Raw genomic sequence first — 27,830 nt, 5'->3', positions numbered from 1 at the left:
TACGCGCGAGAACAAGCGCCAGTATGATTCGCAAAAATCAATGCGAAGGACGGAGGCCAGGAGCCGAGGGAGAGGAAGGACGGTGCCCTCGCTCTTTCGCGCCACGAACAACGTTGCCTGCCCCGACAGATTTCGCAGTTTTGGGGAAACACGTAACACGAAACAGATCAATCGCACTGAGGAAGTTCGCAACGACGACCAAAAAAAAAGTTTCGCGTGCGCCAGTTTGCATATACACGTCAACGTTGATTTCTCTCATACTCTGGGAAAAGGTATACAGTGCCAATGTCAGACTGAACTAAGAACCAACCGGCTGCGTGAGTCGGAAGAAGGTGCAGAGCTCGCCCATTGTGGGCCACTAATAGCTTCATTCAGCCCCGGCGCCAAGTGGAGGGGATTAGCGGCTCGGCACGGAACGCGGCTAGCAATGGCGCGACACTTCCGCTTGTAGTGCTTCGCCGGCTGAGTGACGCCGCGCTGCAGAGGATATAGGTGACGTGCAGTAGTGCGTGTAGCAAGGGACAAGCCAGACAAGTTGCAGAGTAGTTCAATTCTGAAGCGTAAAACAGCGGCGACCCAACGAGAAGACGAGAAAGTGTTCAAACGAACAAAAAGTCCAGACAACCATCTTAACGAAAAAAAAAAAAAAAAACACAACTCAAGTGCCACTCAATCTAATACTGCGACAGCTGAGTCGACAATTAGAACAACTCCACGTCGACAACGACAGTGATATAAGGATAACAGTGAGCGACAACACACGTGCGCAGATCTTCTGCCTTTACTTAGCGCCTTCCGACTATCGACGACGAGAGAACGGAAGTTTAGGCTTGGCGATCCTGCTTTGTTATAACCAATGCGGAACGTGCTAGCACCAATTTTTTAGCTTCTTAGTTCGGCGTCCACAGCGATGTGATAGTGACGCGTAGCCTGTAACATAACGTCGCGCATTCTTGCACCAGAGTAGACTTGTTCTAAGTAGCGCACACTGGTGCTCCGTTGAGTGTTCACGCTTTAATATATGGGGCACGCGCTGACGTCGTCGAGGCCACCGTTTGGTATACAGCCGGCAGGGTGGAACTTGTCCATAGGACAACGAAATGACATACGTGACGTCATGTGAATACTCCCTATAGCGATGATGGTGTGAAGCACACTGCCACGGCGTTTTAAGCAGCTGTCGCCGTCAAGAACAAAGTCAGTGACCGACACCTGCCTGACCCCAATCACGGCTACTGACGTGTATCAAACGACCGCTACTGCTATTCGAAGCATACTGACAACAGGTTCAAGCCGGTGGTCGATAAACTTTGCAGGACGCGAATTCGTGAAAAAAAAAAAAAACGCCACTACAAGAACCGATAACAACTAGAGCTGAGAAAGAATACTACGCTATCCCACGATCGTTAAAGCTCAAACGTCCACTCATACATATGCGACTTTTTCGAACTTGGAGGGAGCACGGCTTCCGTTTCTAACGCAGAATCCATCGTCAGAGGACGATCATCCTCCCATGTACAAAGCTGGAAAACGAAATGGACGGGTCAAAGCGAGACGGCAAACACTCTTCCGCTACACCGGCCCGGGCAGTCACGATCTTCGAGAACGGCGCTCACACTTTTCGGCAACGAAAGCGGAACGGAGACGAGAAAAGGAGAGGGGGGGAGTCGAAGACGCGAGATTCCTCCACTCATCGCTAATGCTTTCAGCGACGCCTGGAGTTTGCCGCGTCTTCGAGAGGAAATAAAAAACGGGAAAAGCTGACGGCGCCCAACCAACGTTTTGTCGAGCGAAAGCGAGAAGAAAGCGACAACCGGAAACCAAGTTGCTGTTTATTATTCTTTCTACCCCCCCCCCCTCCCGGAATGAACTTTCGCTTGTTTCCGGCTAGAAGAAGCGTAAGGGAGATAGGTTTTGCTTGCTGCTGGCTGCCGCCGTTCGCTAACCGTTGTGGCGGCGAAAAGAGCATCTGGGCCAAGTATACACCATTACGAATCGTGCATCTCGAAACCTGCAAAAGAAGGGAGATTAACGGGCCCCTTTTGTGCCGCCAAAGCGTCGTGACTGCCGTTACCTCGTCCACTGCCGTCGAGCGTCCGACCTTAATTATCCCATAGCTGAGCACTGCGATATTAACCGCGCTGTGCTTCCAGGCCCGAAGAATGTACAGTGCAGACGGCGAGGCCATGCAGGCGCAGACGACCGCCAGACGAATTAATTGGCTCCGGCTGGCTGCTTGGCTTAACCAGCGCACGGCGTAGACGTCCGGCTGCGTGACCTCACCCCATGCGGATTATAATACGTTTTTATACGTCTCGAGTGCCGTTGCCTTGGAATGTGAATGTGTGTGAGCTTTCGAGCCACAATCGCGAATGCGCGGCATTGTGACAAATCTGCTAGCAGTGAACGTGTCTCGCACGCTCCTTTTGGCGCGTCGAACGAGCGCGTTTGGCAGCACGATGGTGTGCAAAGGCCAACGGTAAGCTAAGGGCAGCGATTAGTAAAACTTTGTGTGAGGTACAATACAGAAACGAAAGTCTGTAGCTTATACATGCCACCTTCTGGACAAGTTGAACGACGCCAAGTATGACTGAATAACTGCAACGCAGGCACTCACAAGGAAATAGCTGTAAAAAATTAAATTATTGGCAGCCCAATTATACATAGGGGGCAGTTACTTCACTTTAAACTTTTGTTTCTGTAAAAACCTTTGACATATACTAGACATAGGATGTTCTACACTCCACAATGTCGCTCTGGGACCCTATATTCCGAACAGGATAAGGCGTAATATCCTTTGCTGGAGGTAAATATCTCCTTTGACACGTCGCTGTTGCCTCGTAGCTCCAAGATGCCGCAAGCGATTGTGCGGGGATGACAGCGATCTAAAGGAAATCGTGCGGGGAAATAGAAACAGACCAAGAACATTCCGACCGCTTTCCCTTTGCGTGAAGCAGACACGTTTCCGAACATCACAAATATGTAAAGAACAATAACTTTTTGTACGAAACGTGTGGCTAAACCCCCTGATAACGTTAATACTAACGCTAATCTAACAGTAAACCAATCAAAGTGGATCCGAGTGGATATGCACAATGTAAGCTGCAGTTAAGTGATCACGCATAACTAATCCAGTACCTCCTCTCCTGCACGGCGCCTGCACCATGCCTCTTATGCGAGCGCAGGATGAATGCTGCCAACCTGCGCACGAATTATGTACTGGGCGAAACGAATAGACAGGTGCAGATGACGGCACATGCTGCACGGTGAATCGAATAGAGAATAGCACCGCACAGTGAACCATAGGTCGGCGAACAACCTAACAGTGCAGCGGCTAATTGAATTCGTGTCGGATTACACTGCACCAATAGCATTCACCTCGGCGGTGACGTCACCGCCGAGGTGAACATTCCACAACGCAGTCTTCTGGGAACCGTTTTGGAGCCCGGAGGCGCACATGGTGGAAGTAATACGGTTCCGTGGGAGGAGCTTGTCCCTCACAGAAAGAGATGCTGACTTTAACGAGAAGCAGACGACATTCATCTGACTCATCGCTTGGCATGCTGCTCCAGGTTTCGGGCGAAAATTACGGTATACACAAACTGACAACGGAAACAGCAGACGCACGCGAGCCTCCTCCTCCTCCTCGTCAGATGCAACTCCCCCCCCCACCTTCATCTCATTCCAGCCCCAGTCGCACACATACACAGCAAAACTATTCAGAACATTTCACGAAGGCCTGCAGATCTTCGAAACTGAGCTGTGCTCAGTTGTCATTAGGTATAGTTCAGGAAGTACAACCGAATCGAAGGGACCTTTGGTGCGTTCGTTCTCACACTAGCGCAAGGATAGTATAATTCACGTGCTCGACCCCGTCGACACACGCGTATTTTTTAATTTGTTTTTCTAGCGCAGGTGCGTTTCCTTTCTCCCACGACTAGTTTCCTAACCGCCCGTAGAGACGGCGGGATGCGATAAGCAAGCGCACCCGAGGATACACAGTGCACGCATCTTCGCAGAGGTCGAGGAGGCGAGCGAGAGGTCTTGGCCCTCTTGCGTCGACAACGTACACACCATGCGATACTAGGACAATGTCGCCATTAATAATTCCGTCTTGACGCAGCTCGGTCAATGACACGGCGTCGAGACAGCCGCATAGCTTATACTAAGCGAGCTTGTAATATATGCGTAATGGAGGAACGTCAGTCAATGAAGGGCTGCCGTTCAGCGAAAAAAAAAATAGAACGAAAGTTGAAAGCCTCGGCAAGTGAAACCGCACGTCGACACTCACTCACGTCTCACGATAACCGTTCACGCAAGAACCACGGTGTTCCTACAAGTGTACAGTTATTGCTGGACTAGTAGGTGAAACATGCCTAACAGAAGCAAACTTACACGCAGGGTCGCGCACTCCCCAAGCGAACTACGAATAACCCTTACCTAGACGCCCTACTGCCAATGAATCATTCTTTAATAAAAATCGAACAGAACTGCAAAAAGTTGCATTTTCTGATGTCTTATAATGCAACAACTCATTTTTTTTTTTTTTTTTTTTTACGAATGACGGAGTACTAATGAGAGAATTAAATTGACGAATGCCCTCGTCATCGGGTTAATACCTGAATGCCCCGGGGGGACTTTCCAATCGTGTCCTGCATTTACCTGAATTTCTCGATTACTAAAGATCTGTCCGCTTAGACGTTCTCGAGTACTATCGAACACTAATCTATCACTCTGGCGTGACTTAATATTTGCCTTTAGTGTCCCTTTACTATATCACCCCCTCTTGTGAAGGACGCGAAGTTTTTCGTGATTTAGGACGACACGAACCTGTTAATGCGTACGGCGTCCATAAACATTTGATCTCCTACGTAGCGGAAATTAGTAAACAGTAGTGATGGGCGAATATTTGAAGCCTCCAATACGAATAGTTAAGTGTTTACTATTCGATTCCTATTCGAAAAGGCACTATTCGGTATTTCCGAATGTTCGAAACTAACCAATCCTTTCGCAACCAGTTGTTTAGGCCTGGTTACTGTTTTCTGTCTGCTAAACACGGTACCGCTAATTATCACAACTGTGACTAAGACAAACACTGTCGAGTCATTGCGGAAACAAAATGGGTAATGTAAGCTTTGTTTTCAGTTTCGCGGCGGAACACTACATGACAAGCTGCGATTTTTGCTTGCAGACTGTCATTCGGCGTTTTTGACAGTCTAGCTATGTATCAGTTGTATCGTTTACGGTACAAACAGTGATGGTTTCCTTTGTACAAGGCCTCTAACATGTGGCTGCGGCACACAAGTCCTTTAGAAGCTTCTTTTTTTTTCTATCTCTTTTTCTTTTACCCATTCCGACCTTTTCGAAAGCCAGTCATACAGCAGCGAGTCTTCTTTCTTGGAGAGCTTGTTTGGAACCAGGCTATAATATCTTTTGAAAGTTCTTGATGCAGTTTTTTCTCATGACAGTTGGTGACCTTATGTTCTAAAGTGATAATTTGTCCATTATAGTTAGCCACCTTTTTTTTAACCGGTCAGCTAGCAGTAGATGCATGATATCTAATTATACCAAATATTCTGGCTGTAAATTTATCCGTCTGACTATTCGTCATTCGATTCAATATTAACTATTCACATTCGAAAAACTTCACATTCGACCACTATTACAGCGTAGGTCTTATAAACGACTGGTATCCCCCCCCCCCCCCCCCCATACGAAGCTAAAAAAATACCACTGTTCCGTCGAATGCCACAGTTTAAACGTACGAAGCCGCACTGGAGTTGTTGCGAAAATCGTTTTTGTCGGCGCAACCACAGCAATAAAGGTGGTGACATCGCGTGGCAGGGTCGATACGCCGACGCTGCATCGAACCTTCTCAAAGTTCCCGACTTTTCTCAAAAGCTTGCACAGACAGCATGGCGTAAGCCCCTGACAAGTGGTTGCGCAAACATTCGCCTTCAGGTATGTACGAAATGGAACTTTCTCGGTTATCAAGGAGATTTAAAAGAAGGTTTAAAGAGGTCTCGGGAGGAGCTGCCTTTATTTTCTTTTCCTTTCCTTCTCATGTTTTCCATATTAATGTTTCCCCACCCCTCACCCAAGCGACGTTTCAGTGGTTTTTCTTTTCTTTTTTATGAGGGGTTGTGCTGAACGCTTATGATGCGTGCAGATTAGAACCTTCCTTTCCTTATTTGCTTTTCCATGTCGAAAGCCACAGGCCCATCGGGAAGACTCAGCGCCGCCACATTTCGGAGCTCAGCTGTTACACGTTTTTTACGCAGCTGACGACAAGACCTCCAATAAGCGCTAGCTGACGTCAGTGAACAGAAATAACATCGCGCGGTTTATTTCACGCCGCAGACGGCAAACAAGTCGACGCACCTATGAGTCAGACGGCGTGTCGAAGGCCTTCTGTGCAACGCAAAGCCATCATCGGGTGTCATTCACATGTGCCGGCTTTATCTGCATCCGTATACGTGCGAAAAAAACTAATAATAAAGGTAACAAAAGCACGCTGTTCCTGCCCTACCGTTGGACGGTCATCAAGGTGTCAAAATTACTGCTCCTCGCACCGCCAGCTATAAGCAGCAAACACTGACGTGACGGTCTCCCATAACGATATCGTAATTTGATTTTATCTGTCCTTCTGAGAAAACGACCTGGAGATAACAGCGTTCAGTCGAGAGGGGCTGAACAAGACAATTAAGGCCGGCATGAGCAAAGAGGCAGACGGGAAAACGAGGCGGAGTCGGCTAACATGAAGGACAAGCCCGGGGAGATTACTTTTGCTAGCTTGAAATGCCTTTTAGAAATCTAGCCAGCTTGCCGACGCCCTTTTATTTATTATTTCATCATTACCCCGCGCGAGGTCAGCTGATCGGTTTAAAGTACCGAGCGCATGCGGTCAGCGAAGTGCAATGACATCGAAAATACGCATCTGAACACGAGGCCTTTCAGACAGCTCGACGCTCAGATATCGAGACAGACGGCTCGCACGGTTTCCGGTGCCGGACGTAGTCCTTCTATGATAGAGTGAACGAGGACGTAGAAAGAAATAGATACACAGAGACAGCGTTTCACTCTCAAACTACAGATTTTATTTTCGCACGCATCGATGTGTATGTACCGTACGAGCGGAAACAAACTTGACACACAAAAAAAAGAAAAAACACATTCAGTGGTGCATATTGATGAACCGTACACATGTGCAAGGCATGGTGAAAACACATACTGCAATGGTTACAAAGATAAACGGAGGAACCATATATCTCCTTTTCCACAAGCTTCCACAATCTTCCAAGCTTCCACAATCTCCCTTGTTTCCTTCGCTGCGTGGAAGCCTACGAAATTGCAAAATTACAGGAAATGTGCGTGAGCAAGCCATCAGTGTCGATATCTGAAAAGGAGACACGGTTCCTCCGCTTTGCAACCATTGCAGTATGTGTTTTCACCATGCCTTGCACACGTGTACGGTTCATCGATATGAAACACTGGATGTTTTTTTTTTTTTTCCTGTCACGTTTGTTTTCGCTCGTACGGTACATATACATCGATGCGTGCGAAAATAAAATCTGTATTTGAAAGTGAAGCACTGTCTCTGTGTATCTGTTTCTTTCTACGTCCTTGTTCAGTCGCGCTTATACACTCTGTCATGGATTCTAATGAACTAGCCCGCCAACGTGTTTTAACCAAGTTGTCCTTCTTCATGCCGGAAACACACCGCGTGCCAGCAAATGCAACTTTGAACGACGCGGCCAATACGCCGGAAGCACTCAGCGCAGTACATAAAAACAAAGAAGTAACCTGGCGGTTATTTATGGCTGGGAACGGTAATTGCAGCTTAGACGCGCGACCCAGCCGTAGCTTTTTATCAAAGTGCAAGGGAAGGCGGAACATAGTCGCTCGCCGGACTTCACCGCCAAAAAGATACCGGCGTCATCGTCGCTAGATACCCGACATCGGATGACTGCTGAAACGACATAAAAAAAAAAAAAAATAGCAGTGCCGATGGGGCGTCTCGAATTTTTCGCTGCGTCGGTCGCCAAGAGGGCGATGAATCACATGAGCGCGTTCGCTATCCAAGCAGGCCGGACGACCAAGACGGAAACCATAAACAAGACCGAAAGAAGAACGTGAAGAAAAAAACAATAGAGATAGAGAGAAGGGGAAAAGACGAGCACGCCCAAACAACCGACGACGCGATATACGATTCGAGTGAGGAAGACTCACTTTCTGTCATATTTGAGGTCGGCTAGGAAAACAACAGGCCAGGCGCGGTTTCCATAACGGCGGATATTGTTGGTAACATTTAAAAAAAATGCCGTGGTAGTGGACTTACCCAAGAAGTGTCTGGTCAGCTAGTTGCTTGACTCGTAGGATTTGCTTCTTCATGGTGACGACGCCAGGCCGGCGCTTGGAGCCCGGAGTGAAGCAGTAGTCGGGGTCGGAAACCTAGGCGTGCTCGCTCACACACACATACGCGCACCAGGCGGGGTTGGAATCTTTTTGAAACCGCCACGGACAGCTGAGGGACGGAACGGGGAGCAAATTAAAAAGGAAAAGAAAAAGCTCGGGAGAAAATAAGCGGAGAGTAAGCAGGGAAGGGGATGGGGGGTAGCACAAACGCGCGTCTTCGTCGCAGTGTTGTCTGTTCACCGCACCATCACCAGACGAAGAAGCAAAAGAAACCTCGTCACCACCACGCCACGAGAAACAACGCCACAGCAGCGGTCGTCGCCGGGCTCACGGAATATATCACCACGGCGCGCACGGACGATGCAGCGGCAGCACAACAGTCGCGGTTAGTAGATCCGACACGGGGACCGACGAAGACGACGAACGACCACAACAACGGCAGCAGCAGCCGCTACTATTCATGTCACGAAGAGATTGCCGCGAAGAGCCACACCATCACAAGCAAGCTACTCGGGGCTCGCTTCCTTCGCTTGCAAGCCGTGCGCGCCAGCGGCGACAGGAGAAAGCGGGGGAAAGCGACGACGGCGTCTCGGTCGCACTGCTCGCCGTAAACGCAGCCGTGATTGGCCGATGTAAAAACATGTAGCCAATCGAGGGCCCCTTTGTTGAAACTTTAGGGGAGGCGAGGAGTGCGCTGGCGCTGGTAGCGAAGTCTGCTCATCGCAGGCGTCTTGCAGTGTCCTAGCGGTCGTAGGGAGAACTGCTTTTATGTTCGAAACATTAGCTTTACCACAACTATTTCTAGGACATAGTGCAGCGTCTAATTATTCAATAAAAAGTAAATACGCTTAACTAATTACTATTATTTATCATAAATCGTAGCTTTTTACACTATTTGTCAAATGTTATACAAATTTTTGTTTGATTAAAAGTAAACTGTAAACCTGTAAACACACCCAATCATTGTACTCGTAAGTCTTGACCAAAAAAATTTAACGTCTAAGTCAGCCCTCAGGTTTTAAGATTTTGCTTCCGAATGCTCTCACATGCTTTCACATGTAGGGGCAACTAGCCGCAAGGGCAACGACACTATCCTTTCCCAACATGGCCGCCTTGGCGCAGCAAATTTTGCTGGAGGCTGCCGAAAAAGAGGCCTCCTACAAGCCCGTGGATGTTGTAAAGGACTTGGATCTCGAGTTCGACCTCGGGAACCTCCTAGCTACAGACCCCAATCCGTTGGATATCGCCAAACTCAAGTAAGGCGCCCGTGGGCAATGTATAAACAGCACGTGTCAGCCATCATCTCCGTTGGATGTGGCCACGATGCACGATTTCTTGAAAGAAAATGCTTCGATTATTATTGTGGTGTGCGCTGCATACGGTCCTCTATCATTCGCAGCTCACTGTTGTGCGTCCACTTTCACATGACAGCAGCTGTGGTGTTTTGGGTCGGTGATCGTAATGTCGACACAACTGCGTGTTTGACGCATGCGGGAACTGAAACTGAGTCACGTGAAGTCTCGTGCGTGGGACTTGTGGTTTTCTCGATCTCGTGTTTGCGTCTTTGTCGTTCGCTTAAGTTCTTGTTTCTTTTTTGGTGTTTGTAATTTGCACGAGCGTACGCGTAGTGTCAAGAGTTGGCACGACAAACCGCAGCCGTGAGAGCCCTTGTTGAGACAACAGCCTCACGTGAGAGTGCTGCAGCGACTGTCATCCTTGACCGAAAATAAGTTTACGGTCATACAGATGCCAAGAACTTCTAGCATAGACGCTTCTTTCTCCTATTTCTTGTTTGATATTTTTTTTGTTTCCTGTTTCTTTTTTTTTTTTTATGTGCGAGCTCATAAATGACGTGGTTGCAGCCGCAGCATGACGATCATCTTTGCAGTTCTTCGTGTAGCGACCTTTTCTTGTTTTCAGGCAGTCCAAAGTTCAGGGCGTCTGACGTACCAGTCTGAATCATGTCAGGTTACCGCTAGTACTCGTCGACATTCACCGCATTTTCTTCTTTTTTTTTTTTTCCATAGGAACCAGCCCGTAGCATTTGGACACGTGACCAAGGCAGCGAAATAACTAGCTAGTAGCCATGTCGAAAAAGTAAAAGTGAAGGTCATTCAAGGAAACATTCAGTATTTAAATATGTTTCTTGTGACAGTTTGTGGAACGTTGCTAAGTTTACGATAAGCACGAATACATACACGTCTTGTCAGTCCACTTTTCCCTATGTGTGTTTGTGCATATCTCACATTCAGCACACAGTGCTTAACGGCCACCCAAAAAACGTTAGCTCATACAACGATGAGTTTTCTTGAATCTATTGGGGATTTGTGTTCTTCGAAGCTTTACATTTGTTTTATTATTGTGCTAATGACCGGTGGTACTTTAACTCTGTGTGTCTATTTTTTCTCTGTCGTTCTCTCTCTCTCTCCCTGTTGTCTCCGTGTTATTTTCAAAGCTTCTTTCCCCATGGTGTAAGAGCAAACTCAACAAAATTTGAGGAGAAACCACAATAGCAGGCACCATGAGACAGCGAAGGAAGGAAGTTTCGTTATTAATTCCTTATAATTACACGTGCTCATGCCCTACCAATAACTTTCGATGAAATAAAAGATGACAGCACATATGGTGGCCTTTGAGATTGTACCGGAACCTTCTGGCACACAGCACAAGTACACACAGCATGCTGGTTTCAAGCACATAGTGCAGTTTTCTTTGCTGACCTTTCTTATTTCAGTTTCTAAAAATATTTTTTGCGGCGGTTGTTGCATTTCATCATGGTAAAGATGGTTCACAAATCTTCTGTGCCTTTTCATTTCAGTGGCAGTGAAGAAAAATTTCCATTTCCATCTCCATCATGATTTGTCTTGGCAGCCTGTGCTGCAACACAGACTTGAGAAGCTGCGTATTTCGCTTATTTGAAATTGTTTCGCAGCTTCTTATGTCAGTTGCTTCCTTTGTTATTCTCCCCCTCACCGTGTTCGGGCATGACAGATGATGGGGTAGCAATTGTTATAAATTAAATTCTACGTGCTCAAACCACAATATGATTACGAGGCACTCCATACTGGAGAACTAAAAAAAACAATTACATTATGGGGTTTAACGTGCCAAAACCACTTTCTGAATATGAGGCACGCCGTAGTGGAGGACTCCGGAAAATTTGACCACCTGGGGTTCTTTAACGTGCACCTAAATCTAAGTACTCGGGTGTTTTCGCATTTCGCCCCCATCGAAATGCGGCTGCTGCGGCCAGGATTCGATCCCACGACCTCGTGCTCAGCAGCCCAACACCATAGCCACTAAGCAACCACGGCGGATATACTGGAGAACTCTGGAATAATTGTGACCCCCTGGGGTTCTTTATGCGCACCCAATGTATGGTGCACAGGCCCTTTTGCATATTGCTCCCATCAAAAAGCGGCCAGGATTGGATATTGTGCCCACGGGCTTAGCAGCGAAACGTAAGCCACTATGCCAGTGCGGCGGGTGACAATTGCTCTACGAAATATTACACCAATGTACAGTGGACACAATACAGACAATAACTAAGGCTGTTAGAATGTACAAAAACTATCTAGATCTTCAAAAGCCAAAGTGTAATCTGCATAGCATTTTCAATGGTGCAGTTTTCAACAAAACATGCATCTTCTTTGTTGCTAATTTGTCCCTATTGGTTGTTGCTTTCTACTGTCCCTCTAGAGAAACGTTGAAGCATTTTTTGGTAAGAAAATGTTCCCGATCTGTTTAAAATTCTGCTGTGAACATGTGAACCAAATGACATTCCGCTGCATGCAGCAGGACATATACAATCTACAGGAAATCAAAATCCACAGGAGATATCCAATCTCCCATGATAAAATTGCTTGCTCTTTCCTGCAGCTTTCCAAACCCCTGCTTGTCTTCCATGTTAGGCGAACATCAACCATGCCGTTTGATGAAATGTGCTGCCTTATAGACACCAACCATTTAGGATGTGTGTGCACACTGTTCCCTATTTTCCTAGAAAGTAAGCAAGCACCGCCCCATCCTGTCACTGCTCCTTTGTCAACCTTGAGCACCTTTGTTAGCCGCTATCCTCGAAGGGTTATAAAAAGAACACTACAGAAAGAAGGAGCAAGGGAAAATTGTCAGCGATAGGCAGGACATTAGTGTCAGCACCTGCCCAAATATGAGGAAATGTTCTACTGTGGGGGAAGGAAGAAACTAAACATTTTGCCCATAATACCTCTGTTCATATTAGGTCCTCATCAAAAATTTCTTCGGGAATATATTTTATAAAAGGCATTACACACATTCCAGCATGTTTCACATCTTCAAGAGAAGATGCTTCAGTGTCCCTTTAATTGAATGAGCCTTATGCTATAAATTTTTCTGCCCCCTTCCGCTTCTTTTTTTTTTACATGACTAGAACTGGCTCTTGTGCCATTAAAACCCATTAATCATCCTCTTTTACAGGTCACAGTCTCGAGAGGGGTACCTCAAGGAACTTGCCAGAGATGACACACAGCTTCTCATCAACAGACTCTTTCAGGTATGGGCAACAAGGACAGAGAGGCTTCATTTTACTAACAAAACGCCATGCTTCTCAACATTGTGTGGTAAGAACTTTGTACTGGACCTGCTGCCACTAGCGGTATTGCAAAATTTTATTGTGCATTCATTTACACTGAATTACATACTGCGCGGCCCTTGTCTCTTGGCTGCAAAGTGCTAGTTGAAATGGTGCAATCCAGATTCTGCGAAAAAGTTCAAAAGCATTTTTATGGGGGCAAGATGGGGGAGGGCATCTCATCAAGCACAGAAGTTGTCTTGAGGAAATGATAGGTTGACTAAGTTGATTGAGTGTAGAAGCAGGTTGCTTGGCCTTGTGTGTACAGTAGGACCGGGAAACGAGAGAACTAAATGTAAGTACTAACAGAGCAATCAGTTATGAACTCTTTAGACAGCGTCCATGAATCGTATCAATTCAAGGCAGAGGAAGTTCACAAATGGGAAAAAATTATCATATTGATTAAAGTCCAGCAAGTACCACCTACTCATCTGTGCTGTCATCTGCTCTGTCATGTTAAGGCTTAGCTGATGCTAATAATTTGTAGTACAAAGTTGCATGCACCACAACAGTGCTAACATTCCTCATAGCTCAAATTAATTGCTTTCATTTTTCTTTCAGTTGCCCACAGAGCGGAAAGAGGACGTCGTCGTCGCCATGGTAATATGAGAGGAATGTTCATATTAAATCTGTGCTTCCGTGCAGTCAAATGATTTGAGTCAATCTGCATTAACTTGAACATTTATAGAGTGTGTGTTTCTCATAAAGGAGTGTTGATATGACATTTTCAAATTGTAAATTCAAAAGAATTTTATATGGAGGTCAGAGCCCTTTAAACATTTGAAAAAAGATATTGTCAAGCATCAAAGTGCTCCAAATAATTTACTTTAATTATTTATTTATTAAACAAGTTCTACAATCTTGTTTCGGTACTGGGGAAGAGGATGCATTGTAATGTCATGATACATTAACTCGCTCTGTGAGATGTGACCATCACCTCACACGTTTGATACCTTTGCAGCTGCCTGAGGGGACCACAAGGTTACCCCGGGAGAAACCGGTAAGCCCTGGTGTTTCTTCACATCCTCTGCTTGCTGCTAATATAGTACAGTGTACCGCATGGCCCTCACTTGTGATGGTTTCCTTGCTTCTGCATCTGTGTTATCATGCCTTCACATCTGTGAAAGCCATGTGCGTAGTATCGGTTATCGCATCACTACTCCTGTAGCTCTCTGTCCGATGGGTTTGTCATTAGTAGATGTTCCGGGATACATGTGTTGGAGGGCATTTCAGAATTGTCACAATGATCGGCCATTGATCCAGCATCTCACAATGTCACACTGTCCTCCTCAAACCCTGTGTCCATCCTTGTTGACGTTGGCTTTCATCATTTTCCTTAGGAAACCAGAAACAACAAGATAAAGAATACTGGTGCAACACAAAGCTAGTGGTTGTATGCATCAAGCGTTTAACCATTTTGTTGGCACCACTTTTCGAGCAGATGTATACATTGTGGGAGATCTGCTGTCCAGAATCGTCACCAGCGGTGAAAATGAATGTGTAGGGCATTTCAAATACCATGAAATGACATTGAAATGCAAGGCGAAAAGCGAAGGTAACGGTTCACTGGGCGATATCTGTATGTTTAGGCAAATAGAAGACATTCTTTTCTGAACTGGAAGAATGGACTTGGTTCACATACATGGAGGTGCTGCTGTGACTGTGTACCAGTACAGCCTATCATGCAATTCATAACTGTAGTAGCCTAGCACGAAGTATGGACGGACACAAGAAACAACAAAAAAGACAAGGACAGGTGCTCATCCATTACTTTGTACTAAGCTACCATAGTTATAATGCAAGACTAACTAGCAGTCAGTTTTCCACCAAACAATTAGTTTTTCAAGTCTGTAAAAGACCAGTTCACAATAACAAGTGACTACAGAAAGTTATTGTGTCACTGGGATTATGTCAGGTTTAAGTAAGCAGTATATGAGGGACTGATTGCTCAGTGTGTCTTTTTACTTCTGCTACATTGTAACAGTCTCATGATGTGATAGCCTCTAATGGTGTTTGTATTGGACTAGGGAAACTTTGGATTTGTGCACTGGAGTGAGTGCAGCTGTGCGAGTTTTGCAGATCATTCACCCTCTGTCAAGGACTGACTCTCTGGATCGTTATACATAGGAGTTTGCGACATGCTGATATGTGCTGCTGCTATAAAATTACCCATTTTATCCCCTTCAGACGCTGCAGGTGTTCGTACACATGGTGCATGTATATTGTGCTTGTCAATTTTATGTGGAGGTTGTGGGATCGTTCCCCACCTGCGGCGAATTGTTTGTTCCTCCACTTTCATTTCCATTAATTTATTGTTTCTTTATTTCATTTATTAAGCACAAGTAATTCCCCCTATGTCGTCCTTGGTGCCAGCATTTGTTGGCTTCTTATGATATGACTAAAAAATTTCGGGCCCCTCGGTTAACCCCCTTTCTTCTTTTGCGCTTGTGGTGCCGAGCACAAAGTTGTAGGTACAAGGGTGGGTTAAAGGTAGAACTCAGGTACTCAAGCTTGTACAGTTGCCAATGGTTTCCTCACACACCTGACTTTTTCAAATCTGTTTGGCTATTCTGACTTCCATGCGACACCAGCAAGTTCTCCATAGCTCCAACATAAAATGGTTAGCAAAATTTCAGACATCATATGTGTGTTTCGCTTTATCTTTTTAGACGTGATCGGCATGTGTGACATTGCAGAAATGGCAGCTGTGAACAAAGTTAAGTGTCATTCAGGTTGTAGCCCGCGCGCTTTTTGAATGCTGTGCAGCGGCTGTGAATAAATTTACGTGAACTCCACCAAACTAACTTCTGCTGCCGGCACTTGACAGTTAACTCATTTCAGACGCTATCTGCATGATTGTGCACACAAAGATAGTGAATAAAAATCAAAAGCACTGATTAAAAATTATGATATTTAATCTATGTCACAAACATCCCAAAGCATTTCTGATTCGCTCCGTGCTGAAAGTTTGAATGATGAGTGTAAGATCTTTTAGTAAAATGAGTTGGAAGGTAGACAGCTGGATGTTGACCCTAGGTGTCAGTTCATCTTCATATAGTGGTTTCACTTCATTTGTAGTTTTTTACAGCATATTATGTTAGCCTGGATGATGCTCTCATAACTGACATTCTGTAAAGAGATCTTGCATGAAGTCTAGATTCTGTAAACTTGAGAAAATTCACTCAGGAATTGAAAATTCTTATTTAGTTCTGCATATTTACTGTTTTTTATGATTCTAAATGCGCAATAAATGTAATAAAACTAAATTTTCAATGGACAAGATTATTTGGTGCCTGAAGGGGCTGAAACAGAGCAGGTTGGGCCTAATGGCATGGATGGTGTAACCATGGCTAATATTCACTGTTGTTTGTTGTAGTGGCAGGCATCTAGTTATTTGTGTGCTGGCAATAAAACAGGATGAGCTTGTGCGTAGGCAGGCAGCTCAATCTGAATTAGAGCAAAACAGCAGAAACTGTCAACATCACAACAGCATCCAACACCCATCCGTCCACTCACTGGGTGAATACAAAACGCCTCTGTGGTATTGACCTTCACGAAATTTCAACGAGGTACTTTTTAATTGAATCATATTACTGAGCAAATACCTATAAGTTAATTTTCAATATGGTTAGGCATTGTAAAAAAGAAAAGCAAGGTAGATATTTCTTCTGAAATTTGTTTCTTAGAGTGCCCGATCATAAGGACATTTTTGCGGCCCCTCTCAGGGCTGGAAAATCTGTTGGCAACATTATTCAAGCGTGTGATCTTCTGTGCAGGTACCCAAGCCCAAGCCTACGACGAGGTGGTCCGAGTTTGCCAAACAGAAAGGCATCAAGTCTCGCAAGCGTGAGAAGCTTGTCTGGGATGAGACCATCAAGGTGAGGCCGGTTGCTTTTGTAGGATGAAGCAAGCACTCGCATAGGGACCGCTCACAGTAAAAGCCAGTGGGCCCTCGTTACATGTTGTCATGTGACTGTCAGTTTTGGTTGAGTCAGTTTGATGAAAACAGCCTCTATGCAGGACATAGGCCATAAAGCCTTTCATATGAGAGTTTGTTTGGATTTTTCGCATCAAATGTACTTCTCTTATTACATGGAAGTACCAAAGGATTTATTTAGGAGGTTTAACCTTTTGAGGATGAATAGCGTAAATGTACCGCACGGCAAAAAAGTCCCAAATAGTCAATGCCATGTATCGACGACACCAATTTTTTGCCAAAACGCAACAATTTTTCAGCTCTTTGTTGCCCACCAAGTGCTGCTGCCTTGTATGGAAAGAAAAAATGATTTGTCTCTTGGTTTTCAGTTTACACCTTCTTTACGCTGGCGTTTCAGTGACTGCTTGCGCAAGGGTGCGTGGTGGTTACCGTATTTACTTGCATAATGATTGCACTCGCATAATGATCGCACCCCTGAATTATGTTCTCAAAATTCGATTTTTTTTCTTTCCCGTGTAATGATCACACCCCGAACTTGCCTAGTTTAGCTAGGCAAGACTAGCTAATGATGAACGGGCTTGCCATCTGTCACCCCGAACTTGCCTAGTTTAGCTAGGCAAGACTAGCTAATGATGAACGGGCTTGCCATCTGTCGAATGCTGTCGAATGCTACGCGAACGACTCTTCAAGACATACCAAACGGTCTGCATGCACCAAACATTCTTATGCAGATGCCCCATTTTATTCCTTTCATCGCTTTCCACACTTCTGTGAAAAACGCACTTCTATTCAAACGCCGACGCTTGTAACGTAGCTAAGATGTGCACCCACCCTTAGTGGAAAGGTGCCGTATTAGGACAGTGATGAAGACAAATGCCGCAGTTTCCGCAGCATACCCGCCATGTGTTTCTGTCACTGGCAGCTAAGCACGCCCATCTCTGTTTCTGTCCCCTCAAAGTGGACATGGCTATGTTGTTGCCGTAAACTTGCTGATATTAACGATATTATTCATTACTGATATGGAAGAAACTGTTTCAATGCTTGTACGTAATGTACTCACGAGAAGGGGAAAAAATGTCACATTCGGCTTGCTCCGCCAGCTGCCATGTTCGTTGACCTGTTGTCATTCCACAGCAAATGTGGGATGAGAAAAATTTTTTTCTTTTCGCGCGAAATTTAATGTGCGTAATGATTGCACCGCTTAATTTGCGGCAATTTGTTTGACAAAAAAGTGTGATCATTATGCGAGTAGGTATGGTAGTTTCGGTTTCATCTTGTGGGCTGTTTCCATTTGTTGTATCTTAAAAACTGCTGCCTATCTGGTTTCTAATCTCTCAAAGGGTCGCCTCTAGATGCTTGCTCTTGTATTGCTCACAGGGATGCGATTACCTCTGTTCACAGGCAGGCACTGGTATATACTAACAATGCCACCATATGGAAACAATGCTGCCATGTCTGGTTTTTTTTTTGTGGAGACTCGGCTCGCGAAAACTGATTGCCCCTCTTTGGCACCGAAAAGAAAGATTACTGCAAGTTTTTGATTCGTTAATTTGTTTCTTATGGTTGCGCAACCACTGAGTTTTTTTGTGTGCACTCACGTACACAGTCCAATTACGCTATAGGCAAGCGCGCTGGTTGCTCTGCTGCAAGCGAGTCGAGTGGTGATTCCTCTGATGTGGACTGCTACCCAAGTGCCGAATCAGAGTATATCTATTTCAATGTATACATTTTTTATTCTTACTATAAGTATTTATGGAAGCCCATTTGTATTCATGAGTAAACAACGCATGTTTACCTACGGATTACATTTTTTTGTCACTTTATGGTGACTAAAAAAAATTGCCCAATATTTTTTCTGAAGTAGTTCAGCCTGAAGATTTTAAATCTGCCATAAAAGAATTTGACTCGGGGGTTTGCACCTGGTGAAAGAAATTGACCTTCCGAGGCATTAAGTGGTTTTTGGTCTTATTCGATTGAAAGCCATGTGCTTTCAATTGTATATTGACATCTGTTTATATTTTGCAGCCTCAATATATGCTTTCATATTATGGTACGGCTATACAGGATATTGTGGTACAGTCAATTTCACTGTGTGATTTAGCATTGTAACAGGTTACACGGTAACCATGATTACGTGGTAAAAGGCCACACGTGCAGTCTTGAAGAAATAAATGTACAGTTTGGACTAGCAGATAGTGTGCACCATGGAAAAGTTCAACATTTAAGCATGTTTTCTTGAGCGGTTAAATAACGCCTCAATTCTTTTACTCGCAGGACTGGCGGCCTCGGTATGGCTACAAGCGAGTCAAGGTTGAGAAGGAGAAGAACTGGCTCATCGAAGTTCCCGAAAACAAAGGTAGGTGGTCAGAGTAATGTCAAATGTTGGGCTAGCTGTTTATGCTTGATTCAGAACGAAGCAGCGCACCTTGGGACGAGGACATAGAGCGAAAAGTAGGCTTGTGCGAATATTCTGTATCCGATACGGCTTCAATTTCAGTATTTGAAGTATTCGAAACCATCAGATATGTGTATTTTCCCGCATAGTAACCCACCTCTGCCTGTAGACTGCATCCCCAATAACACCATCTTGGAGAGAAAAAGAAAAAAACAAAAAATCCGTGCTTATAATTTGCAGCAATAGCCATATGCAACAATCAAATTTTTGTAAAAACATTCTCTGCTCATGGATGCATGAACCATCCACATCGTACGTTCGGGCAGCGGCTCTGTTCCCCACTTCTTTGGTTACGCTGATAGCATGGCTTAACGTGTGCCATGCTGCTGGTAAACTACACCCCGAGGCAAAAATTCTCGCTGCTGTGGCTCCACACCTCAAGGCAAAATTCGATTATAAGTTACCTGCACACCAATTTTTCTGTTGAAGTTTTAAAATCTTTGGTGCGGGTTATGTGCACAAAAATATGATATGAGTCACATTGCATGGCTAATAGCCAAGACAAGGCAAAGACGAAGTCGTTTACAGTTGTCTACTGATTTCGGCACCACCACTTTCTCTACTTAACCAGTGTATAACAGCAACTGAAGTTTCAGGTGCTGTAAGGTGTAAGGCTAGATTTTTCAAACATATCCACACGCAATAGCATTGATCATGGCGGCCATGAAGATAGTGCCATTCAAGTTGTATCCTGTACTCTCACTTTCACTGGCGAGATGGTCTTTCGACTTCCGGGGAGCCGTACGGCCGCTGTGAATAGATTTGCATTGATGAGACACTAAACCGTAACTTTTGTGGCCGACGCCCATCAAAGTAGCACTGGTTAGGCCGAACAGCTAAGGTATGCTCAGTGGTAGACATCAAACCATTGCAGGAAGTGTGCCGCTCATAGGTGATGGGGCCCGTGATCGCACTCGGGGGCTAAACTGAGGACTTCGAAAGCGGCGAGCGTGCCTACCAACTTCGTCTGTGCGTTTGCAGAACAGAACGGGTTAAGCTCGTTTATAGACAGAAAGTTTCAAGCTGAACTTTCACGACACAGCATGAACTGCCGGCATCACACAATCAAGATCGCACTTCACAGCATCGTGACAATACACATTGTTTGAATGCGAAACGCTCCCATGGCATCACATTACAATATCTTAAATACACTGAAGCATAACAGTAAACAATATTACCTGTAAACACATTTTCTGTGCTGCTGTAGTTTGAGCAATGTTTAACTTACATTTTTGTATGAATGAAAATGTTTTAATAACAGCACTTGGAAAGTAAACCAACTCCAGAAAGAAAGCTATTTTCTTTTGGCAATGACGAAATCTTTTTTTTTAGATTCGTTAACATCTGTCATTTGTGTCGTGGTTTTATGCAAATATCACCACTGCAGTCTACGCTCCTTACAGTGGACCCTCATGAAACAGACTTTTGGGTATAATGGACCATACTTGAGCCGTAGTTTGTTCTACCTATTTTATTAATGCAACGACATTTGCTTTTAACCGATCGCACTGCAACGGACTATCGGCTGCAGTAGACGAAATTAGCAGCAATTTTTTTCAAAATCAAGTCGACACGGGCTAACAACTGACTTGTGAGGGTCAGCCGACGACCGTGGCTCAGTATTGTGCGTGCAAGGGAGGAAGACTGGGCAGAAATGGCAGAAATGCACCGTCTTTCTTTCGCGCCCGAGGCATGGGAGGGGGAGGGTAGGCAAGAGAGAGAGAGAGCGTTCTACTCTGGCGGCTGCTGCTGACGGTGTGGCTGCCATATCTTGAAAGCAATCTGTGATGTTTGCAGAGTGCGCACAGTGCTGGCAGCTTCGTATGCGCTGTGCTTTCGACGTTTAATTTGCTTTGAAGCCAGACAGCACGAAGGTCAATTCGCTCGCTGCTGCTGCTGTGCTTATCTTGCTTAATTTGCTAAGCAAAAAAGTTGCAAAGCTGCAACTTTTTTTTGTTTTTTACTTTGGACGTTCGTCACGCACACTTTTGCAGTAAAGTTGTTAGGTATTGCAACGAAAGTTTCGGGAGTTAGCCATTTCAGATATTACAGACTTCGGATAAAGCAGGCATCTTTTGTCGGATTATGAGGGTCTGTTGTAACGAGAGTCGACTGCATTCAGGCTCTTCGCTTCGAAATTCTTCAACACTAAGTACTGTTTGCTTTGACTTTGCTTCGACCCCCAAAAATTAATATTCGCACAAGCCTACCAAACAGCATATAAGACAGATCACCATCTTTCAACTCTTTTGGGTTGAAAGACTATACTTCTTCTTGTCTGCTCTGATACTTGCTTTCAGCTCTTATGAGCTGCACTTGAGCAGTTCTGGAGCAATTCCACAGCTACAACACTTCTACAAGTGGTGTTGACGAAGAGAACTCATCAAAAGGTTGGCATCAAGCAGAGGCTTCATTGATGATTCTTCTTGGGTCTCCGTCCTACTTGGTCCTGTAGTTCATTGTCAGATTCGACGACTGTTAAACTCAAAGCATCCATGATAGGCATGAAGGAGAGCAGTGTCATTAACGTCTGAGAAATTGCTGTAGCACACCATGCATCGTGAAAAGTGTTTTTTAACATGAGTTGATGGGCGAGTTGGTTTGACGTCTTAAGGCAACAAAGCAGTAAAGAAAAGGGCACAGACAGCTGATGCCAACAATTGACGCTCGTTATATCAGTTTGTTTCTTGTGTCCTTTGTCTTTCCTGCCTGCTGCCTAAGTAGGTCCTCTGGCGCTTATCTCATACTACTTTTATTATGAGATAACATTTTAGTTGTGCTCTGTGTGGTCACTTTTTAACAAAAAATATGTCTTTTAGTAAGCACCAACTAGGACCATAAGAAGCTGTGCTGTCCCGTGTCCATTTCAAGTTTCCCGCCCGGGCGCCGCCTTCGTCTGCGAACATTGGACTCCTCTCCCCTCCCTTCTTCTTCCTTCTCCCCGTGCGCCGTCACTCTCGTTTCCTCCCTCTCGGATTGCATTGTTTACGCGACCGGCGCCTCTTTTGTTCTTTCGCGCTGCACGACTGTGGCAGCACCGCGTTTTTACGAGTATGTAAATGCACAGGATAAAGTTTTAATTTTCTTGGTGTTTGCGACTCGTTAACTATCTGAGGAGTGGCCGCAGCCCCAACGCGTGCCACGGAATCAGAACAGTAAAAACGCGATGAACGCCGAGTCGGCATCCCACGCGCGTCTCCAAAGCGCCTAGGCTTAGGCGGCTCGGCTCGCTGGCTCCGCGCTGCGAAGCTCCGTTTTCGCCTCGCAGCCACACACGGCATGGCGTCGCAAGACCGCAAGTCGCCCGCTGCTCAAGTGAGTCCGGACCAATCTCGTCTCGCATGCTCTGAGAAAATGGCAAGCTCTGTGCAGTCACGGCATTCGTCGCGCTCAGCCCGTTCGGAGCGTTCGACCGCCTCGACAACGCCAAGCATGCTCGCCGCCAGAGCAAGAGCGGAGGCCGCCGCGGCGCGAGTGCAGGCTTCTCTTATGAAGAAAGAAGCCGCGGTGAAACTGGAAAAGGCCAAACTCGAAGAACAAGAGAAAAATGCGGCCGCGGAGATCGAACGCAAGAAAGTCGAGCTAGACACCGAGTTACATGTGTTGCAGTTGGATAGAGAAGCGGCCGCCGCGGAAGCACAAGCAGAGATCCTGGAGGCTGCCGTAGATCAGCACGGCGGGGAGCATCACATCTGTCGGACTGTGGAGGAGGCATCCGAAGACCGCGCTCAACGTACCTTTGACTACGTGCTTGACCAGGCTCACGTGCGCATTGGCCCGCGCCAGCAATCGCAGCGGCATGACGGCGGAGAGCATTACGTCTTTCAGAACGTTGATGAAGCAGCTGAAGACCACGCTCCATGCACTCCTAGCGCTCACAACCAAGGAATCGCCCAGAACGTTGCTCGTCAGCAGGGAGATGAAGCTAACGCCCCAGAACTGACCGCCATGGCAAAGTATCTGATTCGACGCGACCTTGTGAGTACTTCACTTACGAAGTTTGACGACTGCCCTGAGAACTACCGGGCGTGGAAATCTACATTCAAGGGAATGACACGGACTCTCGAGGTTACGGCAAGCGAAGAACTTGATCTTCTCGTGAAATGGCTTGGTGCCGAGTCGTCGAGCTATGCAAAGCGGCTGCGTTCCGTGCACGTCGACTGCCCCGAAGCCGGGTTAGATGTAGTTTGGGAAAGACTTGAGGAATGCTATGGTCGTCCGGAAATTATAGAAGAGGCCATCTTCAGGAGAATCGCAAGTTTCCCCAGACTGTCCGACAAGGACACCGAGAAACTGAGAGAGCTGGGAGACCTGCTTCTTGAAGTTGAGGCTGCAAAATGTGACCCTCAGCTGACTGGGCTTTCCTATCTGGACACGGCAAGAGGGGTAAACCCCATCGTAGAAAAACTGCCGCAGCGCTTGCAAGACATGTGGATAGCGAAAGGATCGAAGTACAAACGAGATCATCGGGTCGCCTTTCCCCCTTTTTCGTTCTTTGCCAGCTTTATCAGGGACCAAGCGAAAACGAGAAATGATCCTAGCTTCAAACTCAACACTGCAAGTGGCACCCCTTCAAGGCTCCCAAGAGCAGACAGATGGGCTGCGAATGACGGCACGAGAAGAACGCCCATCTCAGTGCAACTGACGGACGTGGAAGCAAGCACCGACCATCCGCCCTCAAACGCACCAAAGTGGCATGATACAACCAAGTATTGTCCTCTGCACAGGAAGCCTCACCCCCTCCGGAAGTGTCGTACTTTCCGAGAAAAACCGCTGGATGAACGAAAATCTCTGCTGAAAAATTATGGAATATGCTTCAGGTGCTGCGCTTCAACAGACCACTTTGCAAGAGACTGTAAAACAGTTCTCAAATGTGACGATTGTGGTAGCGAGAGGCATGCCACAGCACTTCATGCCGGAAATGTCAACCATAAGTCTCCTGCAGCTCATCACGACTCTGAAGATGTAGGTCGAGACCAAGATTCCGCACTTGAAGTGTCATCAAAGTGTACGGAGGTCTGCGGTCAAAGCGGCGGTGGCAAATCCTGCTCTAAGATCTGCTTGGTGAAAGTTAGTCACCCGACTCAGCCTCACAACACTGAAAAAATGTATGCCATCTTAGACGACCAGAGCAACAGGTCCCTTGCAAGAACAGAGTTCTTCGACATTTTCGGGCTCAATGGTGACAGTTCCCCCTACACTCTAAGGACATGTGCTGGAACTGCAGAGGCGATAGGAAGAAGAGCATCCGGCTTTCTCATTGAGGACATTCATGGCTCCGTGAAGCTACCCTTGCCAACGCTCATCGAGTGCAACGAGATGCCTAACAACAGGAACGAGATTCCAACACCGGAAGTGGCATCGCATCACCCCCATCTCAGAGCTGTAGCTAAATTCATTCCTCGTTTGGACCCAGAGGCCAAGATTCTACTTCTCCTCGGGAGAGATATCCTCAGAGTACACAAGGTTCGACAACAGCGCAACGGACCGGCTGATGCTCCATTTGCTCAGAGACTGGATCTGGGATGGGTCATCGTGGGGAATGTCTGCATAAGTCGAAGTCGCCCACCGGACTCTGTGAGCAACCTCAAAACAAACGTCCTTGAAAATGGACGTCCCTCCATTTTCGAGCCATGCCAGAATCATTTTCTTGCCAAGGAGAAGCTCGCTGACACGCAAGGGTCGACAAACTGCTTCCAACCAGCTCAGAACGCTGCTAGGAAAGACCGCTGTGGCGATGGGGTCGCTGAAACGCTGTTCCACACAACGAAGGATGACAACAGACCTTCCCTTTCCGTCGAGGACAGGAAGTTCTTGAAGCTGATGGATGACGAGTTCTCAAGGGACGAATCCAACAGTTGGGTAGCACCTCTTCCATTTCGTTGTCCAAGACCTTGGCTTCCGAATAACAAGTGCTTGGCCGAGTCACGCCTCACTGCTGTCCAACGGACCTTGAAGAGAAAGCCGGAACTGAGGGAACAATTCGCGAGCTTCATGGAGAAGATGTTCAAGAACGGCCACGCCGAGGAAGCTCCACCGGTTCGAGAGGGAGAAGAGTGTTGGTACCTCCCCATCTTTGGTGTTTGCCACCCACGAAAGCCTGGGGAAACACGAGTCGTGTTCGACTCCAGTGCACAGTTTAAGGGCCTGTCTCTAAACAGTGTGCTGCTTACCGGTCCAGACATGATCAACAGCCTGCTTGGGGTGCTCATCCGATTCCGGAAAGAGCCAGTGGCCATTACTGTGGACATTAAGCACATGTTCTACTGCTTCCTGGTACGAGACGACCACCGAAATTATCTGAGATTTCTGTGGTTCCGCAACAACAACATCTACAGTGACGTGGTAGAGTACCGAATGAAGGTACATGTGTTTGGAAACAGCCCTTCACCAGCAGTTGCAACGTACGGGCTGCGGAGAACAGCACGAGAAGGAGAGGAAAAATTTGGCAGCGACGTCAGGCAGTTCATTGAGAGAGATTTCTATGTCGACGATGGGTTGAAGTCTCTCTACAACGACGAGGACGCCATCAGCCTAATACGCCGCACGCAACAGATGTTGGCCGCATCGAACCTTAAGCTCCATAAGATAGCCTCTAACTGCCCTACAGTGTTGGAAGCATTTCCAGAAGAAGACCGTGCCAACGATTTGAAGGATCTTGACTTGAGCAATGGCTCACAGCCGATCCAACGCAGTCTGGGAGTTTCTTGGAATCTGAAGAAGGATGTCTTCACATTTACGACTCCATTCCAAGAAAAGCCATTCACTCGGCGCGGTGTCTTGTCAGTGGTAAATAGCCTGTACGACCCACTTGGGTTTGTTGCTCCAGTCATCGTTCAAGGAAAGTCCCTCCTCCGAGAGCTAGTCGCTCTGACATGCGACTGGGACTGCCCACTTCCTGACGAAAAGAGAGCCGCCTGGGAGGTGTGGAAAGACTCCTTGCAAGTACTCGAGCAGCTGGACATACCTCGCACCTATGCCCCTGCCTCACTCACTACCGCACAGTGGAAGGAACTGCACATATTCTCCGACGCATCAACGAAAGCTGTGGCTGCAGTGGCGTACCTCAGAGTGACATATCCAGATGGTGCGTGTCATGTCGGGTTCGTCATAGGAAAGGCTAAGCTAGCACCGCATCCGGAACACACCATCCCAAGGCTTGAACTGTGCGGCGCAGTCTTGGCAGTGGAGCTAGCAGAACTCATCAGTCGTGAAATAGATATGGAACTTGATGCTGTAAACTTCTATACTGACAGCAAGGTCGTCCTAGGCTACATACATAATGAGACGCGAAGGTTTTTTGTGTATGTCAGTAACAGGGTGGAACGCATAAGGAGCTCTACACGGCCAGACCAATGGCACTACGTTCCTTCTGACATGAACCCTGCGGATCTAGGAACCAGGTCTGTGCCAGCGGCCCAGATGGCAGGATCGACCTGACTGACAGGCCCGGACTTTTTGTATCGTCAAGAACACTGCTCGCAGGTATTGAAGGGCAAGTTCGACTTGGTCGATGCGGACTCCGACACGGAGGTGCGGCCCCAGGCAAATGTTCTCGCAACCAGTGTGGACGTGAAACAACTCGGCAGCAAGCGGTTCGAGCGCTTCTCAAGTTGGATTACGCTGACTCGCGCAGTTGGAACGCTCGTACGGCTAGTGGACAAAATTCGGGGCACTTCTGAAAACGTGTCAAACTGCCCGCGTAACAGCTCATCTCACCAAGTGCGACCTTCTGCAGAACACCTAGCCCGAGCAAAGGCAGCCATTATTCTATCTGTCCAGAAGGAAGCCTTTTCAGAGGAGTTCAAAAGCTTGCAACGAGGAAAGCGACTACCGAAGTCAAGCCCTCTGTGGAGACTGGATCCATGGGTTGATTCCGACGGTCTTTTGAGAATCGGTGGCCGACTGGGCAGGGCCAACCATTTCGACCAGCAAGAGCAGAAGCCCATCATCATGCCAGGGCGACACCATGTCACCACCCTGGTTGTGCGGCATTATCACGAACAGGTCAAACATCAAGGACGCCACTTCACTGAGGGAGCAGTCAGGGCAGCTGGGTTCTGGATCGTCGGAGCTAAGCGTAGCATCGCCTCATATATACACATTTGTGTTACATGTCGCAAGCTCAGAGGAAGGCAGCTACAGCAGATGATGGCAGACCTGCCCGCAGAAAGACTAAGCACCGAGCCACCTTTCACTTATGTCGGACTAGATGTATTTGGCCCGTGGCAAGTCACGTCTCGTCGCACCAGAGGCGGTGAGGCCAACAGTAAACGGTGGGCCGTACTCTTCACTTGCATGAGTATCCGTGCTGTTCATATTGAAGTAATCGAGAGCATGGATACCTCAAGTTTTATTAATGCGCTCCGCAGATTCTTTGCCATAAGGGGCCCGGCAAAGCAACTGAGGTC

The 27,830-nt window shown here is 46.6% G+C and overlaps 2 protein-coding genes across 2 annotated transcripts in view; one reads left to right on the top strand and one right to left on the bottom strand.

Annotated features, from left to right (window-relative positions):
• The window catches only part of LOC142590420 (uncharacterized), a 184,607-nt gene extending 175,529 nt beyond the window's left edge, over window positions 1-9,078 (bottom strand). The window contains exon 1 of the mRNA XM_075702516.1: window positions 8,339-9,078. Within this exon, the coding sequence (XP_075558631.1) occupies window positions 8,339-8,391 (53 nt within the window). The 5' untranslated portion in view covers window positions 8,392-9,078. The remainder of the gene's footprint in view (window positions 1-8,338) is intronic.
• A 415-nt stretch (window positions 9,079-9,493) lies between these two features.
• Window positions 9,494-27,830, top strand: part of LOC142590421 (ribosome biogenesis regulatory protein homolog) — a 37,388-nt gene continuing 19,051 nt past the window's right edge. Inside the window, exons 1-6 of the mRNA XM_075702517.1 lie at window positions 9,494-9,671; window positions 12,871-12,946; window positions 13,586-13,624; window positions 13,986-14,024; window positions 16,801-16,902; window positions 19,236-19,317. Coding sequence (XP_075558632.1) covers window positions 9,520-9,671; window positions 12,871-12,946; window positions 13,586-13,624; window positions 13,986-14,024; window positions 16,801-16,902; window positions 19,236-19,317 — 490 coding nt within the window. The 5' untranslated portion in view covers window positions 9,494-9,519. The remainder of the gene's footprint in view (window positions 9,672-12,870; window positions 12,947-13,585; window positions 13,625-13,985; window positions 14,025-16,800; window positions 16,903-19,235; window positions 19,318-27,830) is intronic.

The sequence above is a fragment of the Dermacentor variabilis genome, chromosome 8, assembly GCF_050947875.1.
Source record: "Dermacentor variabilis isolate Ectoservices chromosome 8, ASM5094787v1, whole genome shotgun sequence".
NCBI lineage: Eukaryota > Metazoa > Arthropoda > Arachnida > Ixodida > Ixodidae > Dermacentor > Dermacentor variabilis.
The sequence above is the reverse complement of the archived record's forward strand: the minus strand, read 5'-3'. Positions and strand labels throughout refer to the sequence as shown.